The 12,880-nt window shown below is 25.2% G+C and overlaps 2 protein-coding genes across 2 annotated transcripts; both read right to left on the bottom strand.

Annotated features, from left to right (window-relative positions):
- Nucleotides 1–5,758: 5,758 nt before the first annotated feature.
- LOC113553603 (cysteine and histidine-rich domain-containing protein) lies at nt 5,759–7,656 on the bottom strand. Its single transcript, XM_026957006.1, has 6 exons — nt 7,479–7,656; nt 6,971–7,077; nt 6,610–6,894; nt 6,364–6,537; nt 6,113–6,301; nt 5,759–6,049 (listed from the first exon to the last, which is right to left on the bottom strand). The coding sequence occupies exons 1-6, from the start codon at nt 7,555–7,557 to the stop codon at nt 5,843–5,845; spliced, it is 1,041 nt and encodes a 346-aa protein (XP_026812807.1). The 5' UTR covers nt 7,558–7,656; the 3' UTR covers nt 5,759–5,842.
- A 436-nt stretch (nt 7,657–8,092) lies between these two features.
- Nucleotides 8,093–10,463, bottom strand: LOC113554438 (RING finger protein 212B-like). Its single transcript, XM_026958288.1, is given in 9 exon segments — nt 8,093–8,116; nt 8,213–8,287; nt 8,729–8,818; nt 8,911–9,078; nt 9,181–9,248; nt 9,335–9,390; nt 9,393–9,462; nt 9,617–9,678; nt 10,334–10,463. Coding segments are annotated over 9 exon segments (732 nt in total). The 3' UTR covers nt 8,093–8,103.
- Between the last annotated feature and the right edge of the window lie 2,417 nt (nt 10,464–12,880).

Raw genomic sequence — 12,880 nt, 5'->3', positions numbered from 1 at the left:
TGTAGTGTTTCCGACCTCCCTTCCCTCCACAAAGAAGGGTTTGAAAAAATCCGACCCTTCCCTTAAAATAACCATTAATCACGCGACATACAACCACCTGTGTGTACACCTACCAAATTTTATATCATAAGATTTGCCGTTTTGCTTTGATATATTTACACAAAAATTCTTCTTTGATTTTGAAAAATCCATAGAATATAAATATTACAAGTTTCTACTTAAAATGTTCATTGTAACATATCAGTGTGCCAATGTGAGCTTCAAATGGCGTTGGATAAAAATAAAATGTAAGATAGGTATATTAAGTATCACTTTACTACCACTATTTTTCTCGTTTGTATAATAATATATCGTTTCAATTTCATGAGATTCTATGATTAATATAATGTAATAATTTTGACCATTAAATTATACTTGACACATTTGTAATACGTACTCTATGGGTATTTTGGGGTGATCTTGAATCATTATTGTTGCTATTTGACACAGTATTAAAGTCTCTCAATTGTTTGGTAAATTAGTAAACGATCCGATTTTTTTGAAAACTAACAAACTCTCGGGTCAACATAATACGTTTACTTAAAGCCTAGAGGAAATGTATAAACTCTCCCGAGTTGTTTTAAATGTGTATGTTTATATTTGTAACGATTTACAAACTACTGACTCGTCATTTATGTCGTATTCGGTGAATTTGCTTAGGTTAAAAGATCACAAGAATGTCGAGTATGAGGATATATTTTATTGGCGTAGATAACAGTCAAATTTTAAATCGTGAAGCAGAAACTATTTGTTGGCAATCATCTTTCTACATTTTTAAATAACATAATTAATTTGATTTACTATAATATGTATAATAACCTATACCTTACGGATACCTACATCATAATAATGCAATTGTTTCAACTCGTACTCCTGTGATTGTCAATATATTACCCTTAATAACAAGATAAGGTAATCAGGTGAGAGTCAAGAGTGTACTGTATATACTATATTATGTACAAATTGTACAATAGTAATATTACTAATATTACTACTATTTCATTCATAAAAATAATCTATAATGATCTAAGTATGGTTTACGTATATAAACCTTGTATACGTTGCTATATGGTATTAGACTGCGTAAGTTTATGAACGCAGGTCATAATAACTTCTAGGACCTGTAAAATAAAACTTAGAAAACTTTATTTGTATCGATCCAATAACCCGATTCTCAAGACAGGTTCGTTTAGTGATGAAAATAGCTAATCGTCTGCTCCTTAATTAGACTGACGATTAGGTATAAAATATAAATATCTGTTACTGCTGCTACTTGGTTAAAAAGAACAAAAAAGGTGTGTATAAAAATTAAATTAAATTATTCATATTTTTATTATTTACCTACTATAATTTAAATACTACATTTAACTTTTTAAAAATGTCTATGTTCATTTTATTATAAACATTAAATTATAGCGTACAAACGAATTTAATACAAATTAGGAGCGTACTTATCATTCAAATAGTACTGAAAGTGAGATGACACTTTGCGCCAATTTTATTACTTGTGATTTGCGTCACCAATATGTTAATTTAAGAAGGTATGTATTTTGCGCCAAAATATAAACATATAACATGTATTTTATACCACAACTAAAAATTAATTTTGTAATTAGCGTGGCGCTAAATGGAATATGTAATCTGCGCCACATTTTTAACTTCAATTGTTGGAATTAACCAACCGCAGGCACGTATACAGAGAGGGTGGGGGGGGGTTAAACCCCCCTGAAATTATTTCGAATAAACGAGGAAAAAATTGTTTTATTATGTTGTGGCACAATTTGTATTGCTATATTTTGTACTCCCCCCCCCACCAAAAAAAAAAAAAATTGATTTTTATATACCTGCCTGATCAACCGATACAGCATTGGCTCTGCTGTCTCAAAAGTACATAAAGTACGTATACTAATATGACTGATTTTTATATGTTTTTTTAATAACCGAAATTGTACTTATTTTAATAATTTTAATTAATTAAATTAACTTGATTGATTGAGCAATGATTAGAAATGTATACATTTAAAAATGGCGCAAATTACAATTTGAATAAGGTGAATAATAGCGCTAACTATACAATTCTCGAAGGTACAAGATGGAACAAATTATTTAATGCCCTATTATTTAGTTTTATGTGGCACAAATTACCAAAATTAATTTTTAGATGTGACGCAAATTACATAATATGCCCTATTGAAGTAGACCCGAGAGAGTTTACAAGTAATTAAAATCGGATATTTTACAATTACCCAGCTGTTTATACGATGACATAATACATTTAGGTTCTTTCTCGTTTACTATTTAAAAAATTCCCGTATAATTTAACTGTGATTTAAAATTTGTTTTTAGTACCTACTTACTTATCTATACATTTTAGTGTTCAACTATTAAAATTAAAAATGGACACTGAACAGTACACATTTGGAAATTCGTAGTTCTAAATAATTTTGTATAAGTAAAGTAAATACGAAAAATAAAAATATTTTCCAATAGGTAGATATCTAAAAGTCAAGCATCAAAAATCCAAAGAAATGTGGAAAAAAAATTGGAAAACAGAAATATCTGGTTGAAAAGTGTTTCATTAAAAAAAAATAGTTATAAAGTTGGATGAAATGAAATCATAACAAAAATGAAAAATCCGTTAATTTCTCAATTATATTCCAACATTTAATTGTTAATAGGAGGTCTGTTTCTCAAATCAGTAGAAAGGGTTTATGATCAAACTAAGATCGAAAAAATATTATTTTCGATCGATTCTAAAATTCTTATTATAATAGGTAATCATTATTAAAAACATATTTAAAATAAAAAACCAGATAAGTCATACTGCTGTTTAGTATACATGGAGTGTACACCGTCATTTAATAGGTATAATGGCTGTGTGAGATTTGAATTAAATGATAAATTATTGTATAGGATAAAAACGTTTCCAAGCAGACTGTCAGTCGGCATACATTTCTAGGAATATTTTATTATACATAGATATAGTTATTACTGTTATTAGTAATGTATTTTTCTAATAATAATAAGGAAGGTAGGATTTTTAATATTTATTTTTTATAAACATAAGCGTGTTTTAATTTAAAATAATTTGGATAATTTTTAACCATTAATAACTTATTCAAAAATGTAATTATAAAAAATCTATCTGGTAAACGCACAGGAAATATTTTACTTTATACAATATACAATAGGTGCCTTTGCCCTAAAATAAACTAAAGTCGTATTCGTGGGAATATGAAATATCTTTGTTCCTATATTATGTGGGAGATAGTCAGTTAGATAAAGAAAACAAATGTTGGCGTGGCGTCTCCTTAATAGTTAATAATAACTGTTATTAAATTAATAAATCGCTAAAAAAGTACATTATAAATAGCTTAAAGTTAATTAAAATAATTTTAAAATGTCATTATTGCAAGGTAAATCATTAATTTATTTAAATATACTTAACAGAAATATTAGTAATATTACTAATATTTCAATTCACTAAAATTAACGAATATTTTTTATTTTTTGTATTAGGTACAAGTGTACCACTAAATAACTAAAATTATTTTTTTTTTTATCGAAGTAATCAATTTCGTTGCTTTGAACATAAGATGTCTATTAAATAAATGTAGAATTTTTAGAATACATATTTTCAATGTATTAAAATTTTCATTTTTGTGTGACCTTGTAATCTTGTAATAGATTTTGAAACTTTTGGTCTAGTCGAAAATTTTAAATGTTTTTAAATAGGAAGTTTAAGATTAATTTTAAACAGAATAAATTAAACTTAATGAATGTAAGATACATGCAATTTCTGTATCCAAATAGAATGTACCTACTCAGGCCTGTACTGGCTACAACCAGAGCCTCAGAGCTGAGTCAGAGGGCGCTGGAACACAATAAGAGGGCGCTAAAATCTAGCAAAACTTTTTCAAAGTTTTGTATTATTATTTCTTTCAAAGCTACATTATTTAGCTCTTTCTGGCTTAAAATTTTCACTAACGATTTGACTATTATTTATGACAATTTAATTTGTTACTGTTAATGCACTAAGTTAATTTTTCTACCCTATTATTATGTCCAATAACTATTACTATTTCTTTTGAAATTTCGGTAAATTCTTTGTTTTTCCCATCGGTTTTTAGTTTTTACTGATTGTTTCTAATGATAAAACTTGATTGTTGTAATAATTTGTAATTTTTTATGAAATATTTGCAAATTTTTTTTATTTTTTATATTTGTTTGGTAGACCATGAAAAACTTTTCGTTCTACTTAAAAATACTTAAAACCTATACAAAAATATTTATACCTAATTTAGGTCCACCAATATTTCGTCTTATTCAAATAATTTAAATTAATAATAGATTCAGTGACGAACCGTTAATTTTGGTTTTGGTATAAGAAGACCAAATATTTTATTGTCTAATTAAATAAAAAGGGTTGGAGGTTGGAGCAGAGCATATTCTAAGGAGCAGTATCTAGTATGATACCAATATTTAAAAAATTAGTTTTATTGAAAATGTTTCAATATTTTTATGATTGTAAACACTAACACAAACTTAAGTCTTTTCAATAATTATTTTGAATAAAATGTATGAAAATAAAAACATCAACTAATACTGGTTATAATAACGTCTACATTCTGAAAAAGTTAAGTATACAAGATAATATATTAAAATGTATTATAAATATTAATATTATTGATCATTATACTTACATAAAATATTACCATTGGAGGAGAGACAAACCACACTCTGCCACAATGAACATTGGAGTTAAATTATAATTTATAGGTATAGGTAACTAATTTAACCTATGTAAGTATGAAAATTATCTAGTGCCTATGATCTAAATGTTTGATCAATTAGCAATTATCGTGGACCACTGCTTCTAAGACAACCATTTATAATGTAATTCTATACTTATGTAGCACTATAGCTCTATAGTCTTAAAATCAATTAAACTTTTTATAATTTTTATAGTGTCCTAATGATATTTAAAAGCAAATTTCTTTACAACGAATAAAATATTTTTAATAGTTCTACATTTATTCGAAAGTAAATACTAATTTTAACATTTCTGGATTTAAAATACCTACCTATTTAAATAACAATACATTTATGCGGCATGAAATGAATAGCAACGACGATAATTAGTATTAAGTAAAATAATATAGATGTATATGAAAAAAAAATAATTTTTTATAAAATAAATTAGACATTTAAGTAGAAATAATAAAATATTGTGTTTAATTTTAACAGTAACCTATAGAGTAAAAATAAATTTTTAAATTTAAATTTTTCTTGAGGAGCAGAAATAATATTAAGAATTTCAAAGGGCGCATCTGATGAACTAGTATCTACTTAATTGTATTCTTATTAAAATATAGTTTCAAAATCAATCAAAACTTAAAAAACATTACAATATGTAATTAAAATAAATTATAAATTAATTAAACTATATATAGCAGTTTGTATACTATTTTAATGTACATAGAACAAACATAAATATTCAATTACAACTTCTAAAAAGTTAATTGTTCTACATTTTTATAGTATTCGAATTAATATGTAAATAAATATTTTAAATAATTTTATGAAAAGAAAAAAAATTATTAAGTTAAGAAAATGTTGTATTTGGAAATATTTCATTTAAAATGAGAAAACATTATTACCAGTGATATTATTTTAATATAAAAATAAATACACAGTAAAGAAAAAATACAGAAACATAATTTTGGTATCAGGTTTATAGATAATTGTTGTAATGATAAATATTAATCCAAAAGTTAAAAATAAATTCAATAAATCTCATCAATTAAAGATCCCCAAGGTCAACACTTTCAACTGAGTTATTTTCATTTTCATTTTTGACATTTGTTTCTAAATTTGTAGATTGATTTGTACTTAAAGATTTATGCTTCCGATATTCCAACATTCCCCATGATATTGGTTCTGCTTTTTTAAGTTTTATTTCAACTTTTGTAGGCAACATAGACACACAACTTGTATTAACATCGACAATCTAAAAATTAAATTTATATAGATTAAATTTTTAATGTTATAACTGTAAAAGGCATATAAATACCCCATATAGTTCCATGGTTTTAGAAAACAATGAATTATCAGAAGGAAAGTATAATTCCACAGATAGTTTTACAGGTGACAATTTCACAAAAGAAATATTCGGATCATATTTCTTGGCAAAAATTGATAATACAACCCACGGTCCAGTCTGAAACCAATCTAAACGGCAGTTAGTTTGTCCTTGAGTTTTCTAAAACATAACAAAAATCATTGAATATTTTTTTATAACAAAACCAACAATTACAAAATTACAGTTTCCTTGATCCAACAATGTTCTCCTTGTGAACACCCGACTTGTTCTAAAAATGCATTGAAATCTGACGTCTTTTTATTACAACACGACCAATATTTCATACCCTCGTGGAATATAGGTATACCGGGATGGTGGTTACACGAAAGATTACCTTTGCCAGCACCTTCATAAGCCTATAATATTTGAATATTGTTATTAAAGACATGTTTTAATTTTTTTTTAAATATAACATAAATTGATAAGACCTGTTTACATCCATTGTTTTTACACATAGTACCAATTGAAATGTCAGTTAAACTGTTTGTTTCATTTCCATTAGTATTGCTAATAGTAGTAGAAGCCATTTGTTGTATAAGAGTAGAAGAAATAGTAGGTTTCATGTTTTCCAATGGCAAATTAGCTGATGGTCTTGGTAATGAAACTGGTTTTGGAGCATGATATTCAATGATATCATCTTTGGTACCCTTATCTGGTACATACTTTTCAGGCTCTTTTGGCTTTTTACCATTATGGTAACCTTTTGTGCAGCCCTTAAAAATAAATAAATAATTTAACACATAATATAAACGTAATAAGTATGATTAATGCATTAATTTTAAAAATTACCTTTATGTTAAGAAACTCAGTAAAATCGGTACATTTCTTTTTACAGCACGACCATCCTTTGTAGGCGTCATGAAAAAAAGGGTCACCTGGATGATATACACAAGAATCTAATTGTACAACCAAACAAAAAAAAAATTATTAAAAAATTATCAAAAATTCAATTACGATGAATTAATTAAATATCACATCGTACATTTTCAATATAAGTTTATAACTTTAAATATAATTTATGATAAGCAACAAAATTTTGAAGTAAATACAGATTTACAATAAAAATTATGCATAATAGTACTAAAGGAACCATCAAACATGCAGATAAGTAGTATAGTTACTGCTATATCCATTTATCCAATATGTTGTTCTAACCAATTAGTTTGTATGGATTCCGATCGTGCCAACCATCGATTTTTTAAAATTTAATGTTTTAAACCGATTTCTTAAGTTTTATTTGAACAAATACCTACTAATTTTCATGTAAAAATGTCGGTTGAAATAAAATAGGTACTACCTTCAAGATTATTAACTTGATCAAATTTCACAGCACATCCTCGGTTATAGCACAAAATCAAATTTGAATCGTCACACATTATTTTTTGATTAATTAACTTAAATGCTTAAACAAAAGAAAGTAAAATAATATATTTTATTTCAAAAGGCAACGAGGTAAATGCACAAAATGCAAAAAAAAATTGAAATGATTGGATGTATGCCATAGAGCACTTAGATTTTAATCACACAAAGCTAAAAAACAGTGTTACCAAAAAGTATACATTAAACTCAAAAAAAATATTTTCTTTTCTCTTGTTTAGATAAAAATAAAAATATTTATTTAAAAAAAAAATGTAACATTATTATATTATTAATTTGTATATAATTATCAAAGTTAGGATCTTTATGACAAATTAGAAGAAAATAAAAGTGAATAATTGTATGTACTGGATACAGAACTAAGTGTTTGATAACAATATCATTTCAAAATACAGACTAAATTATATTTAAAAAAAAACCTTTTGTTTAATTTAAAGATATACTTATACATTATGACTATTTACTACATGCATATAAATGTCATATTAATTTATACCAACTTATATTAAAGTTTAATTTGTTTTATTCTTTAAGTCTTTTTGATTCTATTTTAGATACCTGGAAACATTTTTAAATATGGGAAGTTATATTATTAAGTACCTATAGTTATATAAATAAAATTGTTTTAAAATAATATTATGTAAATATATTTACTTATGTCCAAATGAATTTAATTGTAAGTTATCTATTGTAGGCATGAACTTTTCATTGCAAGTTTCTTGCATAGGACTAAAATACATATAAATGTAATTAATATTATATAGGTATACTTATTGTATAACAATATCCATTTTTTTTTTTGTTACTGATAAATTTTTTAAATATCTACCAGTAACTTAAGCATAATTATGTAAGTATAAAAGTTTTGTAAGGCAAAAATAGTAACAAATTAATTATAAATAAATATTTATTTTATTTCTATATGCCATAAATGAATAATAAAATAACTCAATAAAGTAAACAGTTACAACTCAAAATTGAAATTTTACATTTCATTATCATTTAAGTACCAATTTTATTTGTTTAAACTGTATAGTTATATTATACTAATTAGGACAATTAGGTTAATTATTTATTAGTTATGATTTCATTACTCATTTCTATATGAAATAATTATAATTTATATATAATATATATGAATAAATTATAAATACAAGCTAACTATATCACCTTGCGTAAACTGAAGAACCTGGTGTAGAAACTTCAGATGCATTACTTCTCGTAGATAAAATTGATAATTCATTTCGAAATGACTGTTTCCTTTTTTTTTAAATTATACACTTTATTAAATATATATATACTTATATATATATTGTTATAAAAATTAAACATTTAAGTTTCTTTATAGTTACCTATGTCTCATATCAGGCATTTTTATTTTCATTTTTGCAGGAATGTTATGAATATTTGCTTCTCCGTTAATCATATTAAATGGAGTAGAATTTGGTTGAAAAATTGGAGTTGAAATTGATAGGGATTCTGTAACGCTGTGTTGATATTGTGGTGTATTCCGCAATGCACTTCAAATTATATTAGTATTGATGCATTAGTATAGTATGTGTAAAATAATAAGCATAGTGATGTTAATAATGTAGAGTGCTAAGCCTTAAGATTATACATACTTCTTAGCAATCCTTAGTTCACCTTCAAGTTTTTTAATATATAATTTTGCTCTTTTATATTTCGATATCTACACATTACATAGGAAAAGAAATATTTTTTTTTATATATATATAAATAAATAAGTAACAATATTTAAAGAATTATATATTTTACAATGTACTGATGATGGCCAACTAATTTAATACGATGTGCTTTTTGGAATTTCATCACTTGAGCAATTTTTCGTAAACTTCTTCTGGCTCTTGGAAATATTCTAAGACTTGTGGGTTTGTTTGAAATGACTAAAATATATGCATTTACATAGGTATTCAATTAGTTAATAACATATTGTATGACTAAAAGTAAACATCAAACTTTATAGTTTTTGTAAGAATACATATAAAAAATATTGTCAACAAATCGTTATCATGATCATTTATTTAATATTTTAATTACCTTTTCTCCTATCATAGTAGATGAACATTTATTCCTACAACGTTTACAGCAATCTAATGTTCCTGAAAAATAATATATTTAATAAACAAAAATAACCAAATTCTCTACCTAAATAAAAATAATTGAATAACTATTAAATTAATTTATTACAATTTTTAATTTGAATTTATGAAATTAAAACTAAAAATTACATTTAAAAAAGTATAAATTACTACTACTATAGTAAAAATTGAAAAACAAATTTAATTAGAATACTGTATATTATATAATAGTTTCGTTTCTCATAAAAAAAAATAATAATTTTCGTAAGCTGTAGTGTTAAAAATATAATACAATATTATTGAATAAGTAATAAGTATTACTATTTGTTAAAAATAGATTTATAATTATTAACAAACATAGTACCAATATTATTATTGTTATTCAATATTCATTATTATTATAATCACCCTATATACTTTAATTATATGATTACCTAATATATGGGTTAAAACAGGTGCAGCCACGGCAGCCGTGTTTTCGCATTGTTTAATTTAAATAACAGAAATACTAAAATCACAGTGGGATACCCTATCGGTATACATGACGGTATATACATATTATAATAATTTTCTATTTAAACCATTGCTTGTCAATATTTTTTTTATTAATTAAAATAGTGAAAAATACGAACAGACGAAATATTGTTTGATTCTATCCGATGTTAGGTATATTTACCGTCCGCGAAACAACTGCAATTTTCACAAAATATATGTCCGCAGCTGGTTAAATGAAACTGTTTTTTAGTCGTGTTTCCATTTTCTATTTCTGGTTGAACGAAACACGAGTTGCAATGAATCCAATCCATATTTTCACCACCAAATTACAAAACATTAAGAGAGAAAATGCAACTGAACCACTGATGTAATCTGATCTTATAAATTTGATGGATCACGCATCGAAACATTCGAAAACCGCGAAAAATGCAGCTTTACTCTTTATTACTATCTTAGTGTCTCTCGAGTACGGTCAATCATCGCATATTGGCGCCTTGAGTTTACAGTGTAGGCAACATTTTAGTATTGTGAGTATTATTTTGCAATCATATTTTATTTGACAAATTGAGTGAGACGTTAAAATTATTGCTGTAAGGTGTGAGATTAATTAAAATATTATTGGAATAAAATAAATACTTCACTGAATGTCATGAAGATTTATGAAATCTTTTTTTTTGTGCTTCATTTCTAAAAGAGATTTAATAAACATTATTTAGTTTTAATAATTTGATTTATACTTGATAATATTGTCGTAAATAAATAAGTAAACTGAAATTGGGAACAAATGTACTTAACCAGATACCCTTTTTTTGGTCTTAGTAAGTACATAAATACATAATGCTTTCCACAACTTTTGTGATCAAATACTAAAAGTCTAAAAGTTTTTATTGCAGATTTTGATTATTTATTAAAAATAATTAAGCATCTTGGAAAATATTTGTTATAAATAAAAGTCAATATCTATATTAAAGTATGAATTTATATTATTAGATTATATTAGATCTGTATTGTTGTTTTTTTTTACATATAAGTACATAGAAAATTGAATAAAATGAAATAAAATGTTCAAAGAAAAATACATTATTTTAGTGTACTAAGTGGGCGAGTAATTTTTTTTATGCCATATTCAACTGCATATTTTTAATTTTTTAAAGCAGTGGTTCTCAAATTGTGGTACGCGAAATACTACATGGTGGTACTCGGAGGGCTCATTTTTAGATAATAAACCTATTCAATAATTTAATTCATATCTTATTTTAAAAAACTAATAAATAAAAAATAATTATACTGCAGTTGTAGTATTTTACTGCCTTATTATTTAAAAAAAAATGCATTTAACTATACAATTTGGATTTTGGTTCGTTCTATTTTTAGTCATTAGTGGTACGCGACTGATTGGTAATATACCTAAGTGGTAAGTGAAAAAAAAAGTTTAACAACCGCTGTTTTAAAGCATAAATGCCATAAATACATATTTTTAAATGCGTACTTGATGATTTTTTAGTGAATAAGAGTTCTTGCTCTATTCTTAACAGTTATATACAAGTAATCATTCCCCAAAAGTATATAAATAACTTAACGAGTATAATTTTATCAATTATGACATGTAATCACTCCCTATATACGCCTGCTGTTGGTCCGGGTCACCAAACCTATGATTTAACCGTTGGATCGAGGTTCGTCGGCTTCCAGACCCCGCACTTAATCATAATCAATATCTACTAAAAATGTAAAATTTAAATATATTTTGGTGCAAATAAGTTTCTCTTTTTATATAAGATATAATACATAGTGATACCCGGTTATATATATTATATATGGTATATTTTATTGATAATGATTACCCTATAATATTTAGGTTATAAAATATATAAGATTTTTAGAAAAGAAAACATGTTTTATTATCAGTGATTAGTGACCACCAGTAAAACTGTGCGATTGATGAATTTCTAACATACCTGGTTAAAAGTGTTATCATAGGTATAGCGAGCGTAAGAGTAGTTGTTACATGGTTTGTACTGCAAAGTGAGAAAATGTAACTAAGTAATATAAATTTCAAATAAAAAATATTTGTATTTATAATTTATTTACCTATTAAAATCTATTAATACTGTAGTAGAATTAAATCAATTATTGACATCCGTCAATTTGACGTCAGTGACTATTATCTAGAAGTCACAGGTGTCCCCACATGAGTCTGAATACTTCTTATTCACGTTATTTTTATCACAATGAAGTTCATAATAAATATAGTATTGTGTTGTAGTAAAATTCGTTTATAGAAAATAGCGTGGGATACTATTCGTAAACCTGCCTACAGTAGTACCGAAATTGCCTATACACTGTGCCGGTTAATAGAATTAGAAATAAGATAATAAAATATTATTATTATAAAAAAAAAAGTATAGGTTATCATTTTGCTGTAAAGTAGGTTTGGAGTGGATCTCGCCATTAAATAAGTCAATTTCATGGAAGTGTTAAATTTTAATTCATTGAAAATATTTGAATATTGTAACCTAATATGCAGAATATATTCATATTGAAGCTTCTATAATGTCATCGATAAAATACTGACAGTTATTTTTCATGTTCTGAAAACATTATAAACAAACGAAAATAATTAAATTCATTTTTAAATGTTCACCTTAGTAAGGAAAAATAAACAATCTATTATTTATTTTTAATCAATCAATCAATGTTTTAAAAAAACTAGTACATTATACTAAAC

Source organism: Rhopalosiphum maidis, chromosome 2, assembly GCF_003676215.2.
Source record: "Rhopalosiphum maidis isolate BTI-1 chromosome 2, ASM367621v3, whole genome shotgun sequence".
In the NCBI taxonomy this organism is placed as follows: Eukaryota; Metazoa; Arthropoda; class Insecta; order Hemiptera; family Aphididae; genus Rhopalosiphum; species Rhopalosiphum maidis.
Note: the sequence above shows the minus strand (reverse complement) of the source record. Positions and strands in the feature narration are given on the sequence as shown.

Excerpts from the sequence above, each read along its gene's own strand:
- LOC113553603 (XM_026957006.1), bottom strand. The coding sequence starts at position 7,557 with ATGTGTGACGATTCAAATTTGATTTTGTGCTATAACCGAGGATGTGCT. Across the intron at positions 6,538-6,609 it reads AAAACAATGGATGTAAACAG|GCTTATGAAGGTGCTGGCAA; the intron begins GTCTTATCAATT and ends CAAATATTATAG. Across the intron at positions 6,050-6,112 it reads AAACCATGGAACTATATGGG|ATTGTCGATGTTAATACAAG; the intron begins GTATTTATATGC and ends TTTAATTTTTAG.